This window comes from Theropithecus gelada, chromosome 2 (assembly GCF_003255815.1).
Source record: "Theropithecus gelada isolate Dixy chromosome 2, Tgel_1.0, whole genome shotgun sequence".
Taxonomy (NCBI): Eukaryota; Metazoa; Chordata; class Mammalia; order Primates; family Cercopithecidae; genus Theropithecus; species Theropithecus gelada.
The window spans coordinates 101,876,383-101,903,045 of record NC_037669.1 but is presented as its reverse complement, the minus strand read 5'-3'; the positions used below and the strand labels follow the sequence as shown (position 1 = coordinate 101,903,045).

The 26,663-nt window shown below is 49.8% G+C and overlaps 1 protein-coding gene across 1 annotated transcript in view; it reads left to right on the top strand.

Annotated features, from left to right (window-relative positions):
* Positions 1-1,167: 1,167 nt before the first annotated feature.
* The window catches only part of ACVR2B (activin A receptor type 2B), a 30,303-nt gene continuing 4,807 nt past the window's right edge, over positions 1,168-26,663 (top strand). Inside the window, exons 1-5 of the mRNA XM_025376542.1 lie at positions 1,168-1,577; positions 25,037-25,244; positions 25,615-25,724; positions 25,895-26,046; positions 26,129-26,272. Coding sequence (XP_025232327.1) covers positions 1,526-1,577; positions 25,037-25,244; positions 25,615-25,724; positions 25,895-26,046; positions 26,129-26,272 — 666 coding nt within the window. The 5' untranslated portion in view covers positions 1,168-1,525. The remainder of the gene's footprint in view (positions 1,578-25,036; positions 25,245-25,614; positions 25,725-25,894; positions 26,047-26,128; positions 26,273-26,663) is intronic.

Sequence of the window (26,663 nt, the reverse complement as noted above, 5' to 3'; positions counted from 1 at the left end):
TCCACCTATAGTGAACATTTACATAAGATTTTGTTTGAATAGGTTTCTGCCATTAAGAAGATGCAAGACCCTGAAGGAGTCTAACTTCTTCACTTTGCATATGGGAAAACTGAGGCTCAGAAAAGTGAAATGACCCAGACTTCCAAGGTGCCACCTCCCTTTCAGCTGCTCCTGCCCTGCTCCAAGCAAGGATGTCAAGTAGAGAGACGAAGGACAATTGGGAGCCCCATCAGGTTCCTCCGAAGCTCTAGTTGTGTGATAAGGAGGGTGGAATCCGAGACAGAGAACGATGGCCCTCCAAGGAGGGAGTTGGGGGTGAGGAAAACAGCAAAACCATGTGCTAGACAAGATCTTCAACTGCAGGGCTCTGGAAGCAATTGAGAAGTTCTGAAGGTGCAGATTGAAGCGCAGGGCCGCTGCGGGCGGCGCAGGAAATGCTGAAGACCGGATGGGGTTAGGGAGGGCAAGCAGGTTGCCAGAGGCCCTTTTCCACCTGCTGGGCTTGGAGGGGCGGGACTCTGCCCCCTCCCTCACTTGGTTGGGTTTAAATCACCATTTCCCAGGATCCCTACCTGTGCCTTTGAGTGTGTGGCAAGGGATTGCAGACAGGGGACTGCTTGTCAATTCAGGGAAGTCAGCCTCTTTCTGCCACTTAATTCGCCCATCAGAAGACATCCGATTTTCCCACGGTCCACCGTCACCCCCATTGCACAGGTGGGGAATCCAAGGCGCGGAGGGGTCTGGGCCAGAGTCCCGGGGCTATCCACTCATTCCGGGGTTGTAGGGTAGCATGTGTCAGGAGCGTGGGCTCGAGCGTGCGGGGCACTAATTGCGAGTGCAGTGGCCACAGGCTCCCGGGCAAAGTGGTCAGGAACCCACTCCCGCCACCTCCGTCCACCACCCAGTGCGCAGGGTGGTGCATGCGCGTCCCCCCACCGGGCGCGGGCTGGGGGCGGGGCCTCCGTGTTGTTGTTTCTCTGGGGCCCCGCCCCTCAGGGGGGCGCGGACCACGCGGCCGGAGGGCCCGCCTCCCCTCCCCCTCCCCGCCCAGCCCGCCCGCCTCTTTGTATCCAACATCCGGGTTTCCCCGCTGGCTCGGCTCCGTGGCCGCCGCTCAGGAGCCATTTTGGACTCGGTTCAGCTCCCCTCCCCCCCACCCCTCCCCCCGTTCATGGCCCCTCCGGACTCGGCCCCTGCGCCCGGGGCCCGGGCCCAGCCCCGCCGCGCTATGCCTGAGTCGGGCGCGCCCCGGCCCGTGCCCCGCCGCCGCCCCCCGGCCCCCGCGTCGCCCCGGAGCCCGGGCCGCAGCCTGCGCCGCCCGCAGCGGCCCTGAGCCCGGCCCCGCCGACCGGCCCTTGGAGCCCGAACGCTGCTCGGGGACGAAGGCGCAGGAAGCGCGCACGGAACGAGACCGAAGGAAGGAGCGGGAAGGAGAGCGCAGCCGCCGCTGGGCCCTGCGCGCCCCGGGAGCGCCGTGCGGCCCTGCCCGCGGGCTCCGGGTGTGCGCGGGGCGGCGCAGCGGAACATGACGGCGCCCTGGGCGGCCCTCGCCCTCCTCTGGGGATCGCTGTGCGCCGGTAAGAACTGGGCGCGGCGCGGGTACGCCGAGAGGGCGCGCAGGGCTGGTCCCTGGCGCCGCGCGGTGTTTACCAACAAAGGGCGGGCCCGCGGCCTCGTCGCCGCGCCACCTGTATTCAGCTCGCATCTCCCGGGGCGGGGGCTGGGGGCGCGGTGGGCGCCCAGCTCGCCGATCTTGGGGACACGATCTTGTTTGTGCAGTCGTCTGCAGAGTTCTGGTTCCTAGAGGTGCCCCTGCGATGGGGGCCGGGACCCGGAGCCTCAGGGTCGGAGTTCGGGCTACGCGGGCGCGTGGAACCCAGGGAAAGAGTGAGGAAAACCTGAGCGTGGGGAAGGCGGCCAAGAGGGGTGGGCAGATCTCATTAGGGGTGGCAGGATTGTAGGTGCAGCAGCGGCAGCATGCGGGGAGGGTTGCACGTCCCTCAGAGTCACTAAGTGTAGCGAAGCGAAGGGGGGCGGCTTCACGCAGCCCAAAGTCCCTTGCATCTCTTGCCACCAGTCTGCGTCGCGTTACCGGCCCAGCGGGCTGTTGGTGCTGGCTCCCACCTGCTCCCTCTTTCCCTGCCGTTGGCCCCGGGATGCGGAGTGTGGTCGCTTCGCGGGACCGCTTTGTTTGGGCACTTGGGAGGGGAGGGGGTGGGTAAGATGGAAAACCAACAGGTCCCCGTTCGCTCGGGCCTCCGGGAGGCACGTGGCGGGGTGGGTGACCCGCGCTTAGCTCCCCGGCGGCTGCGGGCGTGTGGTTGGAGGTGTTCGGCCAGCGCATGTGTGTTTGGGGGTATGTGGGTGCGGGCGTAAACAAGCGGAGTTCCGCCTGTAAAGCTTTTTTCTCCTGCGGCCCAAGCACCAATTTCCCTGTCCCAGTGGTGCCCGGGTACGCCTAACCGCGGCGGGCGCGCCGGGACGTCCCCTGGCCAGTCCTGGGAAACGTGGGGAGCTGGGCATTGAAGCTCTGGCGAGAAGGTCGGGGCGGCTGGTACCCGGCCGTCGGGTCCTGCGCGTCTTTGTTCCCAGCCCCCATTACACATGCAGCGCGGGTCCCCAGCCGCCCACGGTGGCAGCAGCCTGGAGTCTGGGAAACCCTCGAGGGGCGGGGCCGGGCGTGCAGGGGCGGGGCCGGAGTCCCCACGCTGCTGCGGAGGTGGAGATTTGGGGATTTGGCATCTCCATCCCATTCCCACCCTAGTTCTACCTCCTCCTTTGCGTCGTCGTGAGGCTTAGTTTACACCGAAAGCGAGTGAGTTCTGTAGGCTAGTAGCGCGCGCACAGCCTGAGTGCGGAGACGGGAAGGCAAAGACCAATTGGCACCTGAGAACCATATGGAAGAGGGTGTTGCAGCTCTCCTGGAGCCGCTTCCTGTGTGCTGGAGGCAAAGTGGTGGTCGTGTTGGACTTTGTGCTCCTCTTTTTTGCCCCGCTCCCTTGGGATGCATTTTCCCCAAGGAGGGCTTGAAAGTGACAGGGGAGGCATTGGTCTGCCAGAGGGAGGGCGGCAGCAAGCTGACTTGATAGGCACACAGCAGCCCACCGGGCTGCCTCCAGACCCGCTGCTTGCCTGATCCCTGGAAGTGCTGGGGCTCTTCCAAGCCCAGGCCTTTAGAAGAGCTTCCTCCTGAGACAGGACAGCTTCAAACCTGGGATCTGGGGACCACACCAGTCTCACACCTCCCTCATTAGGCAGGGCAGGGTGGCATCAGACCCCTGGAAGGAGTGTATTTTCTTTCTTTTTCCTCCGTTTCAGCCACCTAGCTTAGGCAGTGCTGAGCAGTGTATCCTGTCCTGGGAAGAAGGTCGGGGGTCACTGGATATTTCGTGTAGTCACACCAGCCAGTCCCTGACCTGTGAGGAACTGTGAAAAGAGCTGCCCCAGGCCCAGTTTGGAGCGGACCTGACCCTCTGTTGTTTTGGCTTCAGGGATGCCCTTTTATTTCAAGCTCCTGGCTTGCTGTTTGGAATGACCCCCACCCTGTGCAGCACACAATGGCCTGCTAGAAGGAACATCTAGAAGAATGCTGTCCTGGCGACAGAAATAGTATATGAACTATGTATACATATAAAACAACGTTTTCTAGTAGTCATGTTAATAAAAGGAAGAAGCAGCAGCTGTGTCTTAGTTGGGACTTCCATAAGAAAATACTGTAGACTGGTGGCTTAAACAGCAGAAATTTATATCGTCAAAGTTCTGGAAGCTGTAAGTCTGAGCCCAGGGTGCAGGGTGCTGGCATGGTTGGGTTCTGGTGAAGACCCTCTTCCTGGCTTGCAGACATCTGCCTTCTTACTACATTCTCACATGATGGGTGGGATGGGGCTAGGGGGTGTTTTCCTCTGTTTATAAGACTGAATCCTGTCCCCATTACCTGAGGGCCCCACCCTTCTGACTTAATCTAACCCTCACTACTTCCCAAAGGTCCCATCTCCAAATACCATTACACTGGGAGTCAGAGCTTCATCATATGAATTTTGGGGGGACACATTCTTTCCATGAGATGGAATGAACTTTAATAGTATATTTTACTGGCCTGGCGCAGTGGCTGATGCCTGTAATCCCAGCACTTCAGGAGACTGAGGTAGGAGGATCACGAGGTCAAGAGATCGAGACCATCCTGGCCAACATGGTGAAACCCCATCTCTACTAAAAATACAAAAATTAGCTGGGCGTGGTGACACATACCTGTAGTCCCAGCTACTCCGGAGGCTGAGGCAGGAGAATCGCATGAACCTGGGAGGTGGAGGTTGCAGTGAGCCAAGATCGTGTCACTGCACTCCAGTCTGGTGACAGAGTGAGGCTCCATCTCAAAAAAAAAGTGTATTTCACTTAATTTGATATATACAAAGTAATCATCTCAGTCTGAAATCAGTATTAAAATGAGACATTTTGTGTTCCATTTTTGTACTGTCATCAAAATCCTGTGTGTGCCTTACAGAACATCCTCAACTCCAACTTTCCACATTTCCAGTGCTCTGCGGAACATTTGGCTAGTGGCTACCATATTGGACAATGGAGTCTCAGAAGGGAAGGCAGAATTTATGGTGTAATAAGTGGCACATGGTGCTTGTCACAAGATCAGTCAGTGGTCAGTTAGTTCTTTAATAATTCTTTAAGTCTTTTGTGGTCTGTGCCTGGCCGAGTGTCCTTGGGAAACAAGCCATTTGGCTCTTGCATTTCAGTGGACATCCTGGACAGTCAACGCTGTATCCTACAAGAACTCCTAACACCTGTCTCTGTACTCTGTACTTGGGGTTCAGATCAAAGGGCCTATGGGGGTGGAGTGAACAGTATTCTAGGTGAAGTGTCCAGAGCTCTTGGAGAGGGACCTGCCTCCTGTCTGTCCCATCAGGAAGTGCAGGCCCTGATTGCTCTGATAGGCTGACCGTTCTTTGACCCAAAGATGTTTCTTGGCTACTTCCTTGGTGGAGGGAACGAGCTTGTGAAGTGAAGTGACTTTCATCCCTCAGGCCTAGTGTAGTGGTAGCTGCCAAGGACATGGGCTGCAGAGCCATGGGCCATGGGTGCCCCTCCCAGGGAAGAGTGTTTTCTGCTATCTGTCCTTGTATCTGCTGGGCACTTGAGGCTCTGCCCCATCTGGGTGAGCTGTCCTTTGGGAGGAATCCCTAGCTCTTGGGGGCCCTTTCAAGACAGATGATGTGAGAAACCTGGCCATCTTTCCAGGCCCTACAGCTGGGTGAAAACATAAGATCTGAACCCCATGGCCTCCCATCGCTTGGGTGGGCCTCTGTGGTATACTACTCTGTGGGTCTTTCTGGGCATCAAGAATCTCCAAAAACACCTGGACCTCTGCTGGCACTTCACCTAAGGAGCTCCCGTCATAGGGAGCCAGTGAAGAGCCCACATTCTGTACAGTGGTCCTTGATGTCGTAGACCCCTCTGAGAATCTGATGAAAGCTATGGACCCTTCCCCCAGGAAAATGTAAATCGGTATATGTGTGCATGTGGCTGTACATTGTATGCACCCACTCTGTTTTGTAGATACTAGGAACCTGCTGCCCCCTGATTAAACTCCTTGAAGTCCTGGCTGCCCTGCACATATCCACTGTAGCAGTCCTAAGGGGCAGCTTGTTCTGGGGTGGGAGGGGTGCTTGTTCCACCTTGGTACCTCACTTACTTTGCCTTTTGTGATCCCGCTGGATGTCTGGTGTCTCTTTCCAGAAAGCTGCCCTCTTGAGTGCCTGCCTATGCATTCAGCCCCTCTGCTTGGGAGCTCAGGGTAGTGCAAATGAGAACCAAGGAGTATCAGTTCAGGAGTTTAGATCCACTCACATATACTAACCTGTCACCATGGATTGGGATCTGGAGGGTTGAGGACTGGGTCTGGATAATCTTTTTGTGGGTAACTCCAGATAGACTCTAGATAGTCCTGAGGTAGGGTCCTGGTTGCATGGGCCTCACTCTAGAAAGGGGTTTCTCAGCCTTGACACTATTTACATTTTAGGCCTGATGATACTCTGTTGTGTGTGGGTAGTGGTGGGTTGAGCTGTTCTGTGCATTGTAGGATATTCAGCAGTATCCCTACCTCTACCCACAAATTCCAGTAGATCATGTCAACCAAAAATGTTTCCAGATCTTGCTAAAATGTCCCTGGCAGAGGTGAGAGCAAAATCATCTCCTGTTGGGAACCACTGATCCAGAATGTTCTCATGCTTTCAAAGAGGCACACAGTTGTAAGAAGTAGGTAGGGGTAACGGCTTATGAGTGCATATCCATCCCCCCACTCTGGATGCAGGGTTGAAGGTGAGGTTCTCCTCAAGGCCTAGGAGATTCCTGCTTAGTGAAATCTGCTCAGCACGTGAGAGTTTGGTTCAAAATTAGTGGTTCTGGTGTACAGCTTGCCACTGAGGAGAATCCTGGCGTCCTTGAGTTTTCCCAGAAGTGGTTCAGGTTTCAGGGAGGCGGAGGCTGTGGGTGGCTGGGCAGCCTGCCTGCCCGCACCCGCCCACTCGCCTCTGACCGTTGCCTTAAGGCTGGCACTCAGCCTCTTCCTCCCGTACACGCAGAATGTCAGGAAGTGCCTGTTGCTGGGGACTCTCTGCCTGCCCAGCACCCCCTCTCTGCTCACCTAGGGGCCTCAGGAGCTGAGGCTAGCCCTGTCTGCCAAGCGGAGCACTGGGGTTGTAGCAGGCCGTGGGCATGCCCCTTCCCCTGAGCAGACCTGCCGTGTGGCGCTCCGGGGAGCCGCAGAGGCTGTGGGCCTGGAGCCCCCAGGCCGGGGACACCAGGGCAGGTGGGCAGCCTCTCCCCAAAGGTATGGGTGCAAGTCTCTCCCCTCTCTTCAGGGTGTGGTGGCCAGATGGGAATCTGAGGGCAGGGCCAGGCTTCCTGCTGTGGACCTGGGGAGGTGTGGGCAGCGCTGCCTTAGACATGCGGCAGCCAGCACTGGAGGCCCCGGTGGAGCGGTTCGTATCTGTGGAAGCTTGTCTGTTGGGCTTGGCAGGCTGGCAGCCCCCTGTGGCTGCCCCCATGTTTATTTTCTACTCCTACCCTGGCCTGCTTCGAGCTTGGCTAGGGAATGCTTCTGTGGGACTCTCTCTCATCTTGAACTCAGTGAGACACAGTTTGCTGCACTGGGAAGTGATTACAAACTGGACTCTTAGGATGGCGGAAGCATTTTTCAAAGCCCCAGTTTCCAAGTGCTCCACATCACTGGTATGTGAAGTGCTTGCTGAGGTTCAGACTTTAGTTCCATCTGTTTTTGGGGTCTTTACAAAGGGGACTTTATTTCCTTCTCAGAATTCTTTCTCTTCCTTCCCTCCCATTCTGTCACTAATTCTGTATTCCAAAACAGAGACCCACCCCCTTGTTCTGGGCTTCCTTTTTTGGTCTCTCATTCTGCACCAGACTTAGGGGTCCATCCTAGCCCTAGAGGTGCCTATTCCTTGTGGTCCTGGGGGTACCACTCCTGAATGCCCAGGTTTTCCGGGGGTGGAAATGCTGCTGCCTTCTTCTGACTCTTTGTTTATTACATTGGTCAGTGATGTCTCTGACTAAGACAATGGTAGGTGCTAGAAATCAATGGATAAAGCAGACTGGGATTGTTCAGGGGTCAGCCATGCCTCTTCCTGCAGGGCCCAGGACCAATAATGGCTTTCTGCCTTCGGATAGCCCCATGCTTTCCTCTGGTTATTCTAGGCTTGCTGTACACATGCATGTGCCTTTTTCAGATTCTTTCTGGGACTGGCAGCTCCAACTGGGTGTTTTCATTCATGGACACATGACCTCTGGAAGCGGGTGTGGAAAGGAAGCCTGTCCCACTGGGCAAATGTGAGGCCCTCTTCCCAGGGGAATGTTGTCTGGACAGGTCTGACCTGCTGGACAATGGGGCTTCTCCCTGGCCAGTTTCTGGGCTGGAGCTGAGGTGTTTTGTGAGGCGAGCTCATGCTCTTTGCGTGTGTTCCTCTGCCGACTATTTCAGTTCCACTCTGACAACCAAGGAGGCTAAAATTAGTTTTGGAGAAGGAAAAGGAAGGCTAGTTGGAAACCCAAGCCCTTGGCTGGAGAATGGAGGAGGCTGATTCCCAGGTTTGTGCCTGAGCATTTCGGAGGATGGGACCAGACCAGCTGTTATCTGTCCATCTGAGGAGAGGGAGGGGTCCCTGTGGCCTCCCAGACCTGAACCAATTAAAACAGGAGACTGACTTGGAAGCTGACTCTCTCAAGTGTTGATGCCAGGATGTTTTTTCCTTCTGGCTTGTGCAGTGGTGCACAGTGTTTTCAGGTATGAGGACAATGCCTTTTAATGAATGTCCAGTGTCATTGATAACCCTCCTCCCCTTCCCCTCCAACTGGATTATTATGTGTCCGTTGATTTAGAAAGCACGCATGAGTTTTCCCAGCCTGGGCTGGCAACCATGGTTTAAGAACTCTTATTTTATGCACTTTTTGGGAATTTCCTTCTCACTGAAGTTTGATATTGGGTTAGAGGGGAGTCCTGTGGCCCAGGGCTCACACAGGAGGTCCAGCTTCTCTGTGTAGTGAGGGCATAGTGAGTAAAGGCTCATCTGCTCTGGGGCTTAGAAACTAGAGGAGCAGAAGGGTTAGAGAGATGAATTCTGGTTTCTCTTCCCACCTGGCTGGCTCCTCCTGTGAACCTTCTGGCTGAGGGTGAGACCTGCAAGGCTGTGTGGGAGTAGAAGGAGGGCCAGGGTAATGCAGTCTATCTCCCCTGCCCTGAAACCTCCCATCCAAACCTCCCATCACTGAAAGGTTAGCCACCCTGGGGTGTAGTTGGGGGAGTAGAAGTCACTTCAGCCTTAACTAATTTTTCCATTTCTAAAAACAAATTATTACTTTTTAAACAAGTAATATACCTACATTGTATCACAGAAATTTAGATGTTACGGATAAAACTAGGGTCTCCTTTTATCATCTCTGTTCCCCATCTGAGGCCTCCTCCAAACGTAATCCTTTGAAGGTTGAGGTATATTCTTCCAGACATTTTTACCTGTGCATCTGTAGAAATACTTAGAGAAATAGACAGGCTTTTGGCCAGGCGCCGTGGCTCATACCTGTAATCCCAGCACTTTGGGAGGCCGAGGCGGGCAAATCATGAGTTCAGGAGATTGAGACCATCCTGGCTAACACAGTGAAACCCCGTCTCTACTAAAAATACAAAAAATTAGCCGGACGTGGTGGTGGATGCCTGTAGTCCCAGCTACTCAGGAGGCTGAGGCAGGAGAATGGCGTGAACCCGGGAGGCAGAGCTTGCAGTGAGCCAAGATAGCGCCACTGCAGTCCAGCCTGGACAACTGAGTGAGTCTCCATCTCAAAAAAAAAAAAAAAAAAGAAATAGGCTTTTTTTCCCACCTAAAATGGTATTCAAGCATTTAATTGAAGTATAAACATATACAGAAGAATGTACAAGTAATTAAACATAAGTGACAGCTGAGAAGCATTTTCACAAACTGAATACACTGGTGTAGTCAGCATCCAAGTCAAGAATCAGAAATTTTCCAGCCCCCCATCCCCAGCAAGCCCTGTTTTGTTCCATTTCAGTCTCTACCAACACCCACTAAGGTTAACTACTATTCTGACTTCTAACAGCATAAAATAGTTTCGTCTGTTTCTGTGTTTCGTATGAATAGAACCTTACAGAATAAACTGCTTTGCGTCCATCTTTTCCTCACCATGTTTGTGACTTTAACCTATGTTGAATATCATGGCTTTTTAAACTCGGAGATTTGCTTTGGCAAACTTTCTGATACATGTGGATCTACTTTGATCTTTTTAATAACTATGTAATATTCTAAAGTTTAAGTATAGACTACATTTTACCTAGCTTTTTATTGATGGACTTTATGATTTTTTTTTTTTTTTTTTTTTTTGAGACGGAGTCTTGTTCTGTCGCCCAGGCTGGAGTGCAGTGGCCGGATCTCAGCTCACTGCAAGCTCCGCCTCCCGGGTTTACGCCATTCTCCTACCTCAGCCTCCCGAGTAGCTGGGACTACAGGTGCCCGCCAACCCGCCCGGCTAGTTTTTTTTTGCATTTTTTAGTAGAGACGGGGTTTCACTGTGTAGCCAGGATGGTCTTGATCTCCTGACCTTGTGATCCGCCCGTCTCGGCCTCCCAAAGTGCTGGGATTACAGGCTTGAGCCACCGCGCCCGGCCTGGACTTTATGATTGTATAGAATGTATGCAGACTGTTTCTCAAGGATAGATGAGAAAATAACTTCTGGATTTTAAGGCGTGTATTACTGGTTTTAATAGATACTGAAAAATGGTTACACTATTTTATTTATTTATTTATTTTTTGAGGCTACCCAGTGGGGGTAGAAGCTGGGTGATTTGGCAGTTGGCTCTCTGCGGTAATCTGTGAGCATCCTTCCCACGCCCACACCCCAACCCCTGCTGACATGCTAGATTACAGAGGTTAGAAATAGCCTGTTTTCAAGAACGGTGCTGGGACATGAGAAGCGCTCATTTCCACTGGCTTAATGTATGAGGAAACCTGGAGATAACTTCTCGTGCCTGCGTCTCCTACCTTGTGCCTGAGTCTCCTGGGTACTGTGCTGATGAGGGAAGTAGCAGTGGACAAGCCAGGATGTGCTCATCTGGGTTTGGGATGGAAGTGCATATGTGTGTTCACTTACCGGGCTCCATGCTGCCTGCAGACTCTGAAGAGACTAAGGCACTTGCTGAAGGTTGCTGAAGAGCTCTGGGTAACGGCACTACTGGCGAACCTACTGCATTTGACAAAATCTGAGTGTGACAAATTCTAATTTCATATGTGGTGATAATGATGGTGGGGGTATTGGAGAAACCTGTAGAAAAACTATTTTAGAGTATGGTGAGAAGCTTTTCATGACAGAAGGAGCTCTGGTGAGTTTCTGTTCCTGGCTGAGTGTATGCCTTGTTCCCTGTATAACTCTCTGCCACAGTTGGCAGAAGACTTAGGGAAGATAGTTTGGGATGACTTGTTCTCCAAAGCTCTTGCTTCCCAGTCTTGTTCTTCAGCTTGCTGCCTACTCTTTACTGTTATGTTGGGATTCTTTATGTAAGTCCACTTGTCAGGCCCTGCTAATGAATTTAGATGACACTCAAGTTTGTGGAACTGTTTCTAGTACAAATGATACTCCAATCATCTTTCCCACATTATACGTATGATGTGCACTGTTTGTGTCTTAGTCTGCTCAGGTTGCCATAATGGAATACCATAGACTGGGTGGCTTAAACAACAGAAATTTCTTTTCTTACAATTCTGGGGGCTGGAAGTTAAAGATGAAGGTGCTGTCAGGATTGGTTTCCAGTGATTTTTCTCTCCTGGGTTGGCATATGGTAGCCTTCTTGCTATGTCCTTTTTGCTGTGTGTATCTACTCCAGGTGTCTCTTCTTATAAGGATGCCAGTCCTGTTGGACTGGAGGCCCACCTTTATCACCTCATTTAGCCTTAATTACCGTCTTAAAGGCCCTATCTATAAATATGTTAATGGCAAAACCCGCAATTACTTTTGCACCAACTCAGTAGTCACATTGGAGGTTAGGGCCTCAACGTATGAATTTTGGTGGGACTCACTTCAGTCTATGACTGTCTGAAACAATAAAGTTTGGTTGAAAGTGAATTCTGTTTTCCTCTTGAGTGACATTTTGGAATGGAAGTTACTTTTTTCAGGGCTTTGCCCTGGTATCTGTTTTGTTCTTGCTTAATACTGTCCATGGACAATCTTATCTACACTGGTGGGCTTAATTTCTGTGTATGTGTGCAGGTTCCCTTGTCTTTGGGCATGTTACGATTCTGAAAATATGTCTAAAAACTGGGTAAAAAGCAGATATGGAGATGTCCTTTTCTGATAATCAGGACCAAATCTCTTTCTAAAGGTAACTGGAGAAACTGGAAAAAATAAAACTTCTCTGGTTGAAGGCATTGTATATCTAAGAAGATACTGAAGACCTACCAGGCCAGTATCGGCATGAGAACAAAGGCCTAGGGTGATGATTTTGGTATTTGGGTCTGTTTTTAGTCATAGGGTCAACTGAGAGGCTGCATTTGATAGCTTTGTGGGGCTGGGAAGACAGGAATTGGAGTTCTAAGCAAAGGGTGGGCAGAGTCAATCACTTACTTGGGATTGAGATCCCAAAGATATAGAAGTTAGGGGGACCCACATGTAGACAAACACTAAAGTTAGATTGAAATATTCTGGGGTGCTGGGTATGGTGGTGCACACCTATAATCCCAGCTACTTGGGAGACTTGGGAGGTGGGGAGGATCATTTGAGCCCAGTAGTTCAAGACCAGCCTGAACAATACAGTAAGACCCATCCCAAAACCAGAAAATATGTTCTGGGTAATGGTACCTTTAGACATGTTAATTCTTTCTAGAGGATTTATGTCATTCTAGGCCTCGAATTATCTCTATAATTTTTCAGATACAATGACTGGTAATTTTAAGTAAACAACCAGCCAAAACATCACAGTTGAAGCCAACCTGGATGACCTCCAGGTTGGAGTTGCCGTGTACATATTTAAAAATAGAAGTGTTCAGCCAGGCGCAGTGGCTCACACCTGTAATCCCAGCACTTTGGGAGGCCGAGGTGGGTGGATCACGAGGACACTAGTTCAAGACCAACCTGGCCAACATGGTGAAACCCTGTCTCTACTAAAAATACAACAAAATTAGCTGAGTGTGGTGGCAGGCGCCCTGTAATCCCAGCTACTAGGGAGGCTGAGGCAGGGAATTGCTTGAACCTGGGAGGCGGAGGTTGCAGTGACCCGAAATTGCACCACTGCCCTCCAGCCTGGGTGACAGAAAGAGATTCCATCTAAAAAAAAAGAAGAAAGAGAAGGAGAAGAGGGTTCACTGTGGTCAAGGAAATGATAGTGGGAATTTCAGCAGATAGCTGAAAACTATGAAAAGGAAAAATCTCTTAAAGACTTGTTCTGCATAGTAACAGAAATTAATAAATCAGTGAATGCTTTTATCAGGGGATTAGGTGAAACTGGATAGAGAATTAGTGAACTGGATGATAGATCAGAAGAAAGTATAAACTGAACCACGGACAGGCAGAAAAATGGATAACAACAGAATAAAGAGAAACCCATAGAGGATGAAATGAGAAGGTCTAAGATTCATGAAATCATAGCCACAGAAGTAAAGGAGAGAGAATGAGGCAGAAAAGATAATAGCTGAGAACTTTCTAAAATTAAAGATATCAAGCCACAGATTCAGGAGGTCCTGTGAATCCCAGGTAAGACAATAAATTTTAAAAATCCACATCTATATCCATCACAGTAAAAATTCTGGAAACCAAAGACAGAGAATGTTGAAAGCAGCTAGAGAAAAAAGGCATTATTATCAAAAGAGCTGTAGTTATACTGACAGCTAACTTCTCAATAGAAACAGTGGAAGCCAGAAGACAATAGAATGATAGCTTTAAGTGCTGAAAGAAGTAGTTGTCAGCCTAAAATTCGGTATCAAGTGAAATTGTCGTTCCGGAAAGAAGGCATCATGATGTTAAGTGAAATAAGCCAGACATGGAAAGACAAATACCATATTATCTCACTTATATTTGGAATCTAAAAAGGTTGATCTCATAGAAATAGTGCATAGAATAGTGGTTACCAGAGGCTAAGGACGTAGATAGGAGGTCAGATGGGGAGAGGGTGGTCAAAGGGTACAAAATTACATTTAAAGGAATAAGTTCTGGTCTGTTGCACCGTAGGGTGATTGTAGTTAGCAAGAATGTATGGTATATTTCAAAATAGCTAGAAGAGAGGATTTTGAATGTTCCTACCACAAAGAAATGATAAATGGTAATAGATTTGCTAATTACTCTAATTTGATCATTACACAGTATATACATGTATCAAAACATATTCTACCCCATAAATATGTACAGTTATTACGTGTCAATTTTTAAACAAAACCCCCCCCCCTTTTTTTTTTTTTTGAGATGGAGTCTTGCTCTATCACCCAGGCTGGAGTGCAGTGGGGCAATGTCGACTCACTGCAACCTCTGCCTCCCAGGTTCAAGCAATTCTCCTGCCTCAGCCTCCTGAGTAGCTGGGACTCCAGGCACACACCACAACGCCTGGCTAATTTTTGTATTTTTTAGTAGAGAGAGGGTTTCACCATGTTGGTCAGACTGGTCTTCACCTCCTGACCTCGTGATCTACCCCTATCAGCCTCCCAAAGTGCTGGGATTATAGGCATGAGCCACCACGCCTGGCCTACAGAACTTCTTAAAAAAGAAGGAACATGTCAAGGAATGTGTTCTTCAGGCAGAAGGAAAATAAATCCAGATGGAATGTCAGAGATGAAGAGAAGAATGAAGAGCAATGAAAATAATAAATATTCAGGCATTTATTGTGAGAATGTGTTACTGAGTTTGAAATACCACAAAAGAAAATGCTTGGCAACAATGCTGTATGTGAGAGTGGAGTGAAAATGAATTTAAATTGTTCTAAAGATTCTTACAATGGCCAGGAAGAGAGTGGAACTACCAGGTAATACTAAATTTTGATAAGGCATGCTGTCATCTCTAGGGTAACTTAAAGAATAGATTATAACTTTCAAGCTAAAAAAGAGACAAATGGCCTGGGTGCGGTGGCTCACGCCTGTAATCCAAGTGCTTTGGGAGGCTGAGGTGGGCGGATCACCTGAGGTGCGTTGTTGAAGACCAACCTGACCAACACGGAGAAATCCCATCTCTACTAAAAATACAAAATTAGCCAGGCATGGTGGCGCATGCCTGTAATTCCAGCTACTCGGGAGGCTGAGGCAGGAGAATCGCTTGAACATGGGAGGCAGAGGTTTCAGTGAGCTGAGATTGTGCCATTTTTCTCTGGCCTGGGCAACAAGAGCGAAACTCCGTCTCAAAATAGAAAAAAAGAAAAAAAAAGGCAGACAAATGAGCCGAGTGAGTGGCTCATGCCTGTAATCCTAGCACTTTGGGAGTTCAAGTGGGGAGGATCACTGGAGCCCAGAGTTTGAGACCATCCTAGGCAATGTAGTGAGACCCCATCTCTACAAAAAATAAAAAAAAATCAGCCGAGTGTGGTGGCATGCACCTGTAAGTCTGAGCTACTTGGGAGGCTGAGGTGGGAGGATCGTTTGAGCTCAGGAGTTTGAGGCTGCAGTGAGCTGTGACTGAGTCACTGTACTCCAGCCTAGGTCACAGAGCAAGACCCTGTGTCCAAAAAAAAGGAGGCATGGAATAATAGAGAATTCTTCAGTTGAGAAGAAAGCAATAAGAGACAAGGGAACATAGACCAGATGAGATAAATACAGCTAATATTTCTAATAAATATATGATGTAAAAGTTATTATTATTTTTAAGACAGGGTCTCACTCTGTCACCCAGACTGGAGTGCAGCAGCGCAATCTTGGCTCACTGCAACCACTGCTCCTCCAGGCTTAAGCGATCTTTCCACCTCAGCCTTTGAAGTAGCTGGGACCACAGGTGCAAACCACCATGCCTGGCTAATTTTTTGTATTTTTGGAAGAGATGAGGTCTCATCCTGTTGCCCAGGCTTGTCTCGAACTCCTGAGCTCAAGCAGTCTGCCCGCCTCAGCCTCCCAAAGTGCTGGGATTGTGGGTATGAGCCACCATGCCGGGCCTGATGTAAAAATTCTTAATAAATATTTAAGGATGGACCTGAATACTTATTAAAAGCTCTGACTCTGTGGGTGGAGTTGGCTTAATCAAGGGTGATCTGATTGGGCTGTTTTGGGAATTAATTGGATTTCCCTGAGAAATATCTTCTGTTTTCTGTCTGGAGGGGGCAAGCCTGGATATTAACATCCTGGAAGTCACAGGGGATGAGAACTAGGGGTTCCTGTATTTGGTATATTGTTCTGTATTCCTCCTGTTTCAGTGTGATACCTGTGCCCTCAGATTTGCCTGCTCCTCTTTGTTGAAGAGGCTCTCAGTTCATTTTCTTTGGAAAATAAACATAATCTTCGCTGGGTTGGAGAGGGTCAACCATGATGAGTGGTGGTAGGATCTGAGGATCTGACTGTACCTTACTAACCAACTCTTCTGTCTTTAGACTCATCTTTACCCTATTCTTTCAGAGACATCTGGTGCCACAAATTCCTGAGTTTTGAAGGGTTCTGTGGGGGAAGTCACATTGCTTTTCTACTTTATCTAGAGCCAACTTAGGAATCTGTGTGATCAGTTACCATGTGTATAAATGCTTTCCAGCCTTGAAATGTCATTTCTGTGGTTCTCTCCTGTTCTCTTTGTTCCTACAGATTTATGCCTTAAAATACTTTACTGTGGTTTTAGTGGGACTACTGGAGGGAGCAAAAGGAAATGTTTGTGTATAATCCTTGGCGTTTACCTGGAAGTTCTCCTTCCAGTGTTGTCCAGGAGTGATGGGGCCTGGGAAAAGGCATGTATTTCAGAGCTGTGGGAGGATGGTGCCAGGTCCTTGTTTACAAAGTCCAAGTTGGAAGTGACTTGAGGTCACCTGGCTTGGTTCCTTGTTCCTAGGCGGGACTTCTGAAGGCAGATGGAATTCCTCCTGTCACCTTGGAAGGTGCTCTTGTATTTACATTTCTGGCATTTGTAGTGAACAGAACAGTGGAAAATCCTCATGCAAAATACATAGAAATGCTGGAAAAAGTATAATAAACACCCTTTTAAAAATGCATATACATTGCTGCATGTATAAGAAGTAAGGGAAAAGCAAGAAAGGGCTGGAAACTAGAGCTGTATGCCTTCACTGGCTGAAACTGTTGATTCCTTGGGGACTTTGCCTGTCTTTGTAATTTAGAGATGTGGGTTTAGTAGCAGTGTGGACAAGAGGAGACAAGATGTAGAATTGAGACTGAGGCCTTTGCATGGCCTCAGACTTCTGTTGTGTTATACCTTCAGTAAAAATGTGGGCTAGAGGAAATATGTCTTTGTTGACAAAGAGACTAAATAATGAAATTGTCTGAGACTGGGTCGGGGTTGGGGTTGGGGTAGTTTCCCTGAGAATTTGTGACCATAGGCCTATGCTCATGTGAGCTTGGCGTTTACCATCCTGTTCTCTGGTAAACTAAGTTGAGAAATTAAAGTGGTTCCAAATAGTTAATGTCCTAGGGAGACTGGCAGAAGCCAAAAATATAAGTTACCTTTGAAAGGTTGCCCCTTCAAACTTGGCCTCAAAGTAGTCCAACAGAAAAGGCCCCAATGAACATAAACTCAGTATTCAAAATTCTAAAGTCCTATGAGGAAACAGTACCATGAGTAAAGTCAGAAATAACAAATGTCAGAAGCAAACTTTCAGGAAGTTAAATTATAGAATTCTAAGAGAGATTTGGAAGTAGGCCAAAGTACAGAAGTATCAAAATTGACCAGGAAGTTTCTTTTTAATAGAGCTTATAGAAATGAAAAAAATAGAATAATTGAATTTATAAATTGAGTAGAAGGACTAAACAACAGATTAGACATAGCTTAAGAGAGAATTCGTGAATTGGAAGTTGATCTTCAGGAAATACCTGTAATGGTGTTTAGACACAGAATTGGAAAATAGGAAAGGAGAGTTAAGAGACTGGACAGAATGAGAAGGTCTAATACGCTTGTAATAGGAATTTCAGAATCATAGAATATGGAGATGCAATATTCAAGTTGATAATAGCCAAGAATTTGTCAGAATTGACAAAAAACACAAGTCATTAGAATCTAAAGGCATAGTGAACCCCAAGTAGTATAAATTTAAATATATACTTAGACACGTACCTTGTAGTGAAACTGCAAAGAGAGAAAGCAGCCAGAGAGAAAAAAACAGAATATCTACAAAGTTAAATTAATAGCAGACTTTTCAGCAACAGTAGTGGAAGCTAGAAAATAGTGGAATAATATTTTCAGAGAGCTGAGATAAAATAACAATCTAAAATTTTATGTTCATCTAAATTGCAATTCAGGAAGAAAGAAAATATTTTGAGAAAAGCAACAAAGGCTCCTCTGCCAGGAGATCTCTATTGAAAGATTTTTTTTCAGTAAGGACAGTGGTCTCAGAAACGCAGAGATGCAGGGAAAGATGACTGTATGGACACTTACAAAATACAGACACAAATAATGTCTGATTTGGGAGCTGGGTAGTAAGAATAATGACACTAAATACTGAACACAAGCAATATGTTAAATTAGATGTACATTGGAAGAGTCATTAGAGTTTCAAATATTTAAGTTCCAATGAGGGATGGTAGAGATGTTGATTTACCCTTTCAGTGTAAGTGTACCCATTAAAGTTTATAGGCCTAGCTTACAACGGAATAGGAATGAGATGTATAACTTCAAAAGTGGCTAAAATAGGAAATTTAAAAAGATAATCCAAACAGAGGTAACAGTAGAGAAGAAACAAATTTAAACATACCCAGTAATCATATATGTAAACATACCCAGTAATAATAAATGTAATGAGACTGAACTCTAATTAAAAGATGGTGTTAGATTGATTTGGGGGGAGGGAAGAGAGAAAGATTTCTTTAAGGCCGGGCGCGGTGGCTCAAGCCTGTAATCCCAGCACTTTGGGAGGCCGAGGCGTGTGGATCACAAGGTCAGGAGATCGAGACTATCCTGGCTAACATGGTGAAACCCCGTCTCTACTAAAAATACAAAAAACTAGCCGGGCGCGGTAGCGGGCGCCTGTAGTCCCAGCTACTTGGGAGGCTGAGGCGGGAGAATGGCGTGAACCCGGGGGGCGGAGCTTGCAGTGAGCCGAGATCGCGCCACTGCACTCCAGCCTGGGAGACACAGTGAGACTCCGTCTCAAAAAAAAAAAAAAAAAAAAAGAGATTTCTTTAAGTTAGAAAAGATAATTTTCTTTAATACTAACACACACGAAATGTCATATAGCTATGTTAACATCAGATAAAATGGACTTTTGGCAAAGAGCATTCATTGCAAATAAAGAGGATTACTATATAGTAAGAAAAGTTTTATTACCAAGAATATATAAAATAATTTCTATAACTCAAAGGAAAAGCAATCCAGTAGAAAAATGAGAAAAGATACAAACAAGCAGTTCTCAGAAGGAAATGTTAATAATCGTGAGAAGATGATCAGTCTCACAAGTAATGAGGGAAATGCAGATCCAAATTGTACCATTTCACACTCACCAGGTGAACCCCAGGTGGGGCTGTCATCTGTTGGGAACTTAGATTGACACATCCACTTTGGAGAACAGTTTAACGGTATTTAGTCAGTTGATGATGTTTAGACCCTATGACCTAGCCAAGAAATGCCCACACATGAGCACACACACACACAAAAATGTAAAAAAGAATTCATGATGGCATTGCTGAGATCAACAAACATAAATAACCTGAGTCCAGTAGGTGAGTGGATGCTTAAAGTTATGTGAGGTTTTAAGCTTCTGAAATAAATGCACTTCAGAGCTGCAGGAGAGGCAGCAGTATATAAAGAACATGCACTCTAGAGACAGGCTGCCTGGGTTTGAAGCCTGATTTTGACACTTAATAAATAACTTGGTAAGTTACTTAGCCTCTTTGTGCCTCAGTTTTTATAAAATGAGGACCTGCACAGGTTTATTATGAGGATTAAATAAGTTACTCTTTGCAGAAGAATGCTTAGTATAGGACCTGGGATGTAGTGTGAGCTGTATAGGTATTACATAAATGTGTGTCAACCTGGATGGCTTATAAATACATGGATGAAGGAGAAAAAGCATATGTATTAGCGATTGTATTTGATTGCCAGAAACAGTCAAGAGTTACTCTCTCAGGTAAAAGAAATGCAAAGACACAATGTTGGAATATTTGGGGTTTTTTTTCCTCCCCTATTATACATGCCACTCCACAATGTGCATACACGTGTGTGCGTGTGTCAGTGTCTTTGTTATACACTCTAGCCTTCCTTCCTGGCCCCATCTGTCTCTTCAGGTTCCCTCCATCTCTACACCCGGTTGCCCTTACTCTGGTCCTGGGGAGGTGGTAGATGCTGCTTTGTGGAGCTAGGGGTGTGGAATCATAACATGGATAAGTCACTGCTCTTGGCCCTCCTTGGCTCTTATGGAGGGACCTGCTAGGGCAATAAAGGCAGCTGGGCAGACTCAGGGCTGCCTTTTGAGGGGTGCTGTCTGTGGGGAGAGCTGCCTCTTCTCTCTGGGCAGATGTGAAGGCTGGACACCAGAGGGAGAACACTGGCCCTCCTGAGACATTCTTTCTTGTCCTTCTCTTGGCCATGGAGGCTTCTGGGAGGGTGTGCCCCAGTGTGATGGCAGAAGCAGACCTAGATAGGTGTAGTGGTGAGTGGCACTCCTCACAAAGGTGGGACTGGGCACCTGCTCCCTGGGGTAGGTGGCTGCCAAGGGGCCTCCAGGAGCCAACCGAGCAGTGGTTCTGCTGGCTGCTGGGGTCAGTTCCTCTAGGAGACACTGGCTGGACTGGGGACACCCAAGTGCAAAGCTCAGGGACTCCAGGGGAGGTGGGCATGGACACTCCACCTCTGAACCATCTCCTCCTCTTTCTCTCCCCATTGCACTTTGAGCCCCTCGCAGACAGGACCCTGGTGAGATTTCTCCCTTTTCTCCTCAGGGCATAGTGGGTATGTCCAAAGTCTAGTGGGCTGAGCTGCTTCATAGGAGAAGCGAACCTCCCAGTGTTTGACCTCCCAGTGCATGTCTTCGAGCATCAAAACTAGCCAGCTTAGGTTCTGCTGCCAGAAATGTTAGTTCAGAGTGCAGTCTGCATGTACTGTGTGTGTGTGTGCATGTACTGCGTGTTTGTGTGGGGATCGGGAGTGGTGTATCTGGGAGTGGTGTCCTGCCAGGAGGGAAGGTTTGGGGAGCCCTGGGTACTTTCTTTCCACTGGGATTAGGCCTCTTGGAGCATAGGGACTGCCTCCTTGGGGACATTGCCACTTGTATTTCACCTTCCTTTGGAGGCCAGCAGTTGGTTTGGCTGTGACTCAGGGATGCAGCAAGCCCCTTGTCCTGGTGTCTGGGAGCTATGCTCATTTACCTCAGGGCTATGAGGCAGCAGGCCTAAGGGGGTACCATAAGCACCCCCATCTTGGGAGCATGGCTTCTCCTCCTGCCAGGTTAGCTGAGTGGGCTGGGGGTCAAGGGGAGCCACCTGTGCATGGATGCCCTGGCTTCCTGGGTGTGGGTGGGAATCTCTATCTATCAAAAGGCAGAGGTGGCCTATGGTTGGAGTATTGCCAGAGGCTATAAATAGCTGAGTGTGTGAAGGAGAGTCTGGGGAAGAGAGAGGAATGGGGGAGGCCCCTGGGTCTCCAGCTGGCAGCAGAGCCCTGTGGTGAGGGAGGGGCATGGAATGTTACATAGGGCTCTGAACATAAAGCTCTTGTAGGCATGGTGTGACTTGATGGGCTGGGAGTCATACAGGGTACTTGTGTTGTAAGGGATTGTCATAGGGAGTAGGGGGTAGGTGTGGCTCTAATACAGCCAGTGTGCCAGGCAGTGTTCTAACCACTCTTAAAGTGCATTAATTCAATTAGTTGCTACAACTTCCTTAGCTGTGAAGTATTGGAGTAGGACTTGAAGTCTGGCCCACTCATGTCTGCCATGTTTCGCTGGGTTGCCAGTAGGAGGATCTGGTCAGATGGGGGTCAGGTGACATCTTTTTGAAATGGAGTCTCGCTCTTGTCGCCCAGGCTGGAGTGCAATGGCACGACCTCAGTTCACTGCAACCTCTGCCTCCTGGGTTCAAGTGATTATTCTGCCTCAGCCTCCTGAGTAGCTGGGATTACAGGTGCCCACTGCCACGCCTGGCTCATTTTTGTATTTTTAGTAGAGATGAGGTTTCACCACATTGGCCAGGCTGGTCTCGAACTCTTGACCTCAGGTGATCTGCCTGTCTTGGCCTCCCAAAGTGCTGGGATTACAGGCGTGAGCCATTGTGCCTGGCCCAGGTGACGTCTTGAACCCTTGGGTCCTCTGAGATTTGGAACTCCCAGCCTCTTCACTTGGGTCCTGCCCATGGTAGTGGCTAGAGGGTGGTCCCTGACTTATCAGTGGCCTGGAGAGAGGAGGTTACTCTGTTGGCCTCCCTTGTTTGGACTCCTACCTCAGCACAGAGGCTTGTTGCTTGTCTCAATGGAGATGGAAACTCTAAGGACCTAGGGCTTGGGCTGCAGGCTGAGGCCATCCTTCCTTGTTGTTCCCTCCTTTCGAAATCTTGCTCTAGCCATGATACCTACACCCTTCTGTCCATCTGTCTGTCCACCCATCCATCCATGATGTGTTTGGAATGATTCTACCACTCAGGACAGCAAGGGCCCTGCCTTCATTGGCTTTCCAGTCTTGTGGGGAAAGCCTGACATTTAGGAAGTAGTTGTGGAGTACGTGTGTAATGTTTTATTTCTCATACAAGTGTTCGTTGTGTTATTTCATCTTGGAGATTATTTTTGGTTATGTTGTTGGTACACTTTTCAGATGTCTGAGATATTCCTTTAAGCAACAATAGGCCATTAGTCAAGGGTGGTTAAGTGAAGTGGCAGGGGAAGCACAAGGGCCAGTGGAAGTAGAAAGTTTGCGTGGTCTCAGCTGAGGGAGAGGGAAGAGCTGAAATCAGAGGAAGGTGGGGAACCCTACGGTCAGAGGTGGTAACTTCCAACTTATGAAGCCTATAAGCTGATCACATTCAAGGGTGTGACATTATGGTGTGGCTGCAGTGAGGGAAGGAAGGTAGGGGAGTGCCCAGCTTCCCTGTCTGCAATGTAGCTTCCTGGCTGGCCCCACAAGTCTCATGTCTCCACGGACCCCCACTAGAACTGCTGCCGTGGATGCAGTGGGGCCCAGCCTGGCGGGAGGAGGCCCTGTGGCCTCTGGGCAGGGTGCTTCGAATAACCCAGTCATTGGGTGCTGCTACAGGCAGACTGGGGCAACGTAGGTGCAAGCCTCAGTCCTGGCCCTGGTGTGCTTGCTCAGCCTTTGGTCAGCTACTCCCACCCCACCCTCTCAGGTTCTCCCTCTAAACCTTAAAGCCACATGCTTGATGAAGGGCCTGACTGGGGAAGCCAGTGTGTACCCTTGTAAGCCTCTCTGTGGACCCTGAGGCCCTTTGTTTGGAAGAGGCTGAGTCCCAGCTGACTGGCTGGTCAGGAGGCCATGCGTTTGCCTTTCACAAGTGTCAGAGCCTAGGCTACCTGGTGTAGAATGACCAGAGCTGTGGCTGGGCACTGCCATTCTGATTGGGTGACATTTCGGACCCTTGGGCGCTACCTGGATCCTTGAGTTTCGTTGCTTGCTCCTGCCCCTGGAGGAAACATCCTATCACTTCAGGGAGATGCAGAGAGGGGTTGGGTTTGACAGGGGAATGGCTGCTCCAGTGGTGGGGGGCTTCTTTCACCTGACAGCCAGTCAGTATCCTTCTCTCTGGGGTATACCCTGGGAAATCAAGCTCTTTCCTCATGAAGGCCACCAATGGGGGTGGAGAGGAGAGTGAGGATGTCCTTAGGCTACACTAGCGTTCAGGGTACTTTGCCCTCCCCAAAGGTCAGGGCAGGGTTTGTGTTCCTTGCTACTCCAGTCAGCCATTGAGGCTGATGGCGAAGTAGGGCTCTTGGCTGCTGATGGGCTGGCTGTCTGATGGGATTGACTCTGACCCCTCCCTCCTTCCTGGGACGGGAATAGTGGTAGAAGACCAGCCAGGAGTGGTGCCAGGTCACTGGCCTACTTGGGCCCAAGAAGTGTGGACAGGATGGCTGGATGCTTGGTGCAACTATCCTCTCAGGTGTCTGCGTGGGGTTCTAGCAATGAGGTTGTAAATGCCACCACCTCCCTCCATTGTGGGCGGCCTATAATGGGGTGCTGGCAGAGCTTTCAGACAGAACCGAACATCCTTTGGCATCTCCATATTCTTTCCCATCTCAGGGCTATGTGGTTCCTGGGGGTAGTGGGAGTAGACTGGGGCTGGGACTGGAGGTTGTTTTGTAGGGGATGGTGAGGAAGATGGATTTGGGGAATGTTTGAAATCAAGTTTGAAGGAAAGTGTTTGAATGGTGGGGGTTGAAGTGGTTGTCCACCTGGGTGGCACTTCCTGCAGCAGGTGGAAAGGGGTTCAGAAGTGATGGGGAGTGCCCCGGGGTCATCAGAAGCCTAGCCAGGAGAATGATCTGTGATCGCAGGTTAAGCCACCATCTAGCCCTCCTCTGCCTGAGGCACGTATTCGCTTGGTGACTTTGAGAGGCTTACCCTGTACACGCAGGCCTCATTCCTTATGTTCTCCAGCCCTGCATGGAGAACATTCCTTATGTTCTTCAGTACCAGGTGTGGTTGCTGGGTGTAGAAAGGACGCTTACAGGGTCCTTGCTTCCCTTTACGTATGGGCAGGGAGTTGTGGAGGACCCACTGGCATGGTCTCCCTGGGGAACTGTCGTGAGAAGGGGGTTTGGGGGCAGAGACAGGAGCAGTAGGAAGCCACTCCCCTTTGCAGTTTTGCCAAGTGGTCCTTGAGATCTTTGTCATAATCACCTGAGACAGATAGAGGTGGTTAAAAGCACATATTCTGCACCCATTCCCATTGGGATGGGTCTGGATTGGGCCTGGAAATATATATTTGAGTGAACACTGGTCCTCTTTCCCACACCTCCAACATACGGTGATTCTGATGTGCCCTGGGGTTTTAAGGGTGCCCCTTCATCAGTTTCTGCTGCAGCAGGGAAGTAGCCCCACCCCCACCCAGGAGCCTCAGGTGTTGGTGGCCTTTCTGTGCATCTGGCCTCTGTCTGGCTGGCTGTTTATCCATCCTTCTGGGGCATTAGGTTTCCTGCCTCCTCTCTTTTGCTTAGGCCTAGGGGCAGCTGTGATGGGCTGCAGAATAAGGTGGGGGCTGGTGCCAACTGGTACATGTAAATTAAGAGGTGTTGGATGGATGGGTGGCCTGCGTCCAGGGGTGAGTGCAGGGGGTTGGTGACCCCAACCCACCACCCGGCCTCCCTCCCTCAGGGTGGCCTGGCACCCAGGACTGGGAGTAGGGGTTTGGGTGGTGGTCCCAGGGGCATGCTCAGTGGTTCTCTTTTCTCTGGGGCACAGGCTCTGGGCGTGGGGAGGCTGAGACACGGGAGTGCATCTACTACAACGCCAACTGGGAGCTGGAGCGCACCAACCAGAGCGGCCTGGAGCGCTGCGAGGGCGAGCAGGACAAGCGGCTGCACTGCTACGCCTCCTGGCGCAACAGCTCTGGCACCATCGAGCTCGTGAAGAAGGGCTGCTGGCTAGATGACTTCAACTGCTATGATAGGTACTCCACGATTCGCCCTCCTTTCCTCTTGGACCCACCTGCACTTATACTGCCCACTGGGCCATTTGGGTCTCAGGATGTCTGAGCGGGAGATAAAGGACCGAGAACAGGCTCTTGAGATGGTAGCCAGGGCCCCACGCCCTTCCACACCCTATTTGTCCTACCTCAACCCTGAGGAGGGGTCTCAGTGAGTGTCAACCCCTGGCTGTTCCTCCTTGGCTTTGGGTCTCCTGTAGGGGAGGTGAGTTCACACCATCCCCCTGATGTTGCCCATGAGGTGCTCTGTCTGTGAGGAGGGGTTGGCGGGGCAGGCCTGGGGCAGTCTTGCATCCCCCAGGTGAGGGGTGTATGGAAAATTCTGTGCCTCCAGGCAGGAGTGTGTGGCCACTGAGGAGAACCCCCAGGTGTACTTCTGCTGCTGTGAAGGCAACTTCTGCAACGAGCGCTTCACTCATTTGCCAGAGGCTGGGGGCCCGGAAGGTGAGGGGGCAGTGTGGAAGTGGGGCCTTGAGTCAGCCGACCTGGGCCTCTTTGGCTTGGAGCTCTTGGCTCCTCAGTTGGGTGGGGTGTGGCTATAGGGCCCTGTAGTCTGGCTCTGGAGGTGTGAGGGTGGGCAGACTGTTTGACACAGGGCTCTGTGTGTCCCCCAGTCACGTATGAGCCACCTCCGACAGCCCCCACCCTGCTCACGGTGCTGGCCTACTCACTGCTGCCCATTGGGGGCCTTTCCCTCATTGTCCTGCTGGCCTTTTGGATGTACCGGCATCGCAAGCCCCCGTACGGTCATGTGGACATCCATGAGGTGAGACAGTGCTGGCTTGGGGCAGGGCAGGGTAGAGGTCGGGAGGACAGGCCAGACCTTATTAAGCCTTGCTCTCCCCCAGGACCCTGGGCCTCCACCCCCATCCCCTCTGGTGGGCCTGAAGCCACTGCAGCTGCTGGAGATCAAGGCTCGGGGGCGCTTTGGCTGTGTCTGGAAGGCCCAGCTCATGAATGACTTTGTAGCTGTCAAGATCTTCCCACTCCAGGTGAGTATTTGAGGGGCTCCATCCAGGTCCTCTGCCTCCACTGTAGCTTGAACTGGAGGCTCTCCTGCCCTGAGGCAATCCAAACCCCAAATACATTGTGGTATTAGAGAAAAGTGAGCCTTATTGGGCCTATTTACTCATGTTACACTTGGCTGGTCTGTAGATTTCATGCAACTGTGGAATTTTATCATAGGACTAGGGTAGGGCTTTGCAAAACCTTGATTTGCCCCAGTTTCCAAGGTTTTGTTTTTGACATTCAGTTCTTTCCAGCGGCCCTGGACACCAGGTCTGGCTCTGCCTCATTTGTTGGGTGATACGGGGTCACTCGCTTCCCGTCCGTGGACCTTAGTGGCCCCGTTTGTAAATCAAAGTGCTAGGCTTAAGTGATCTC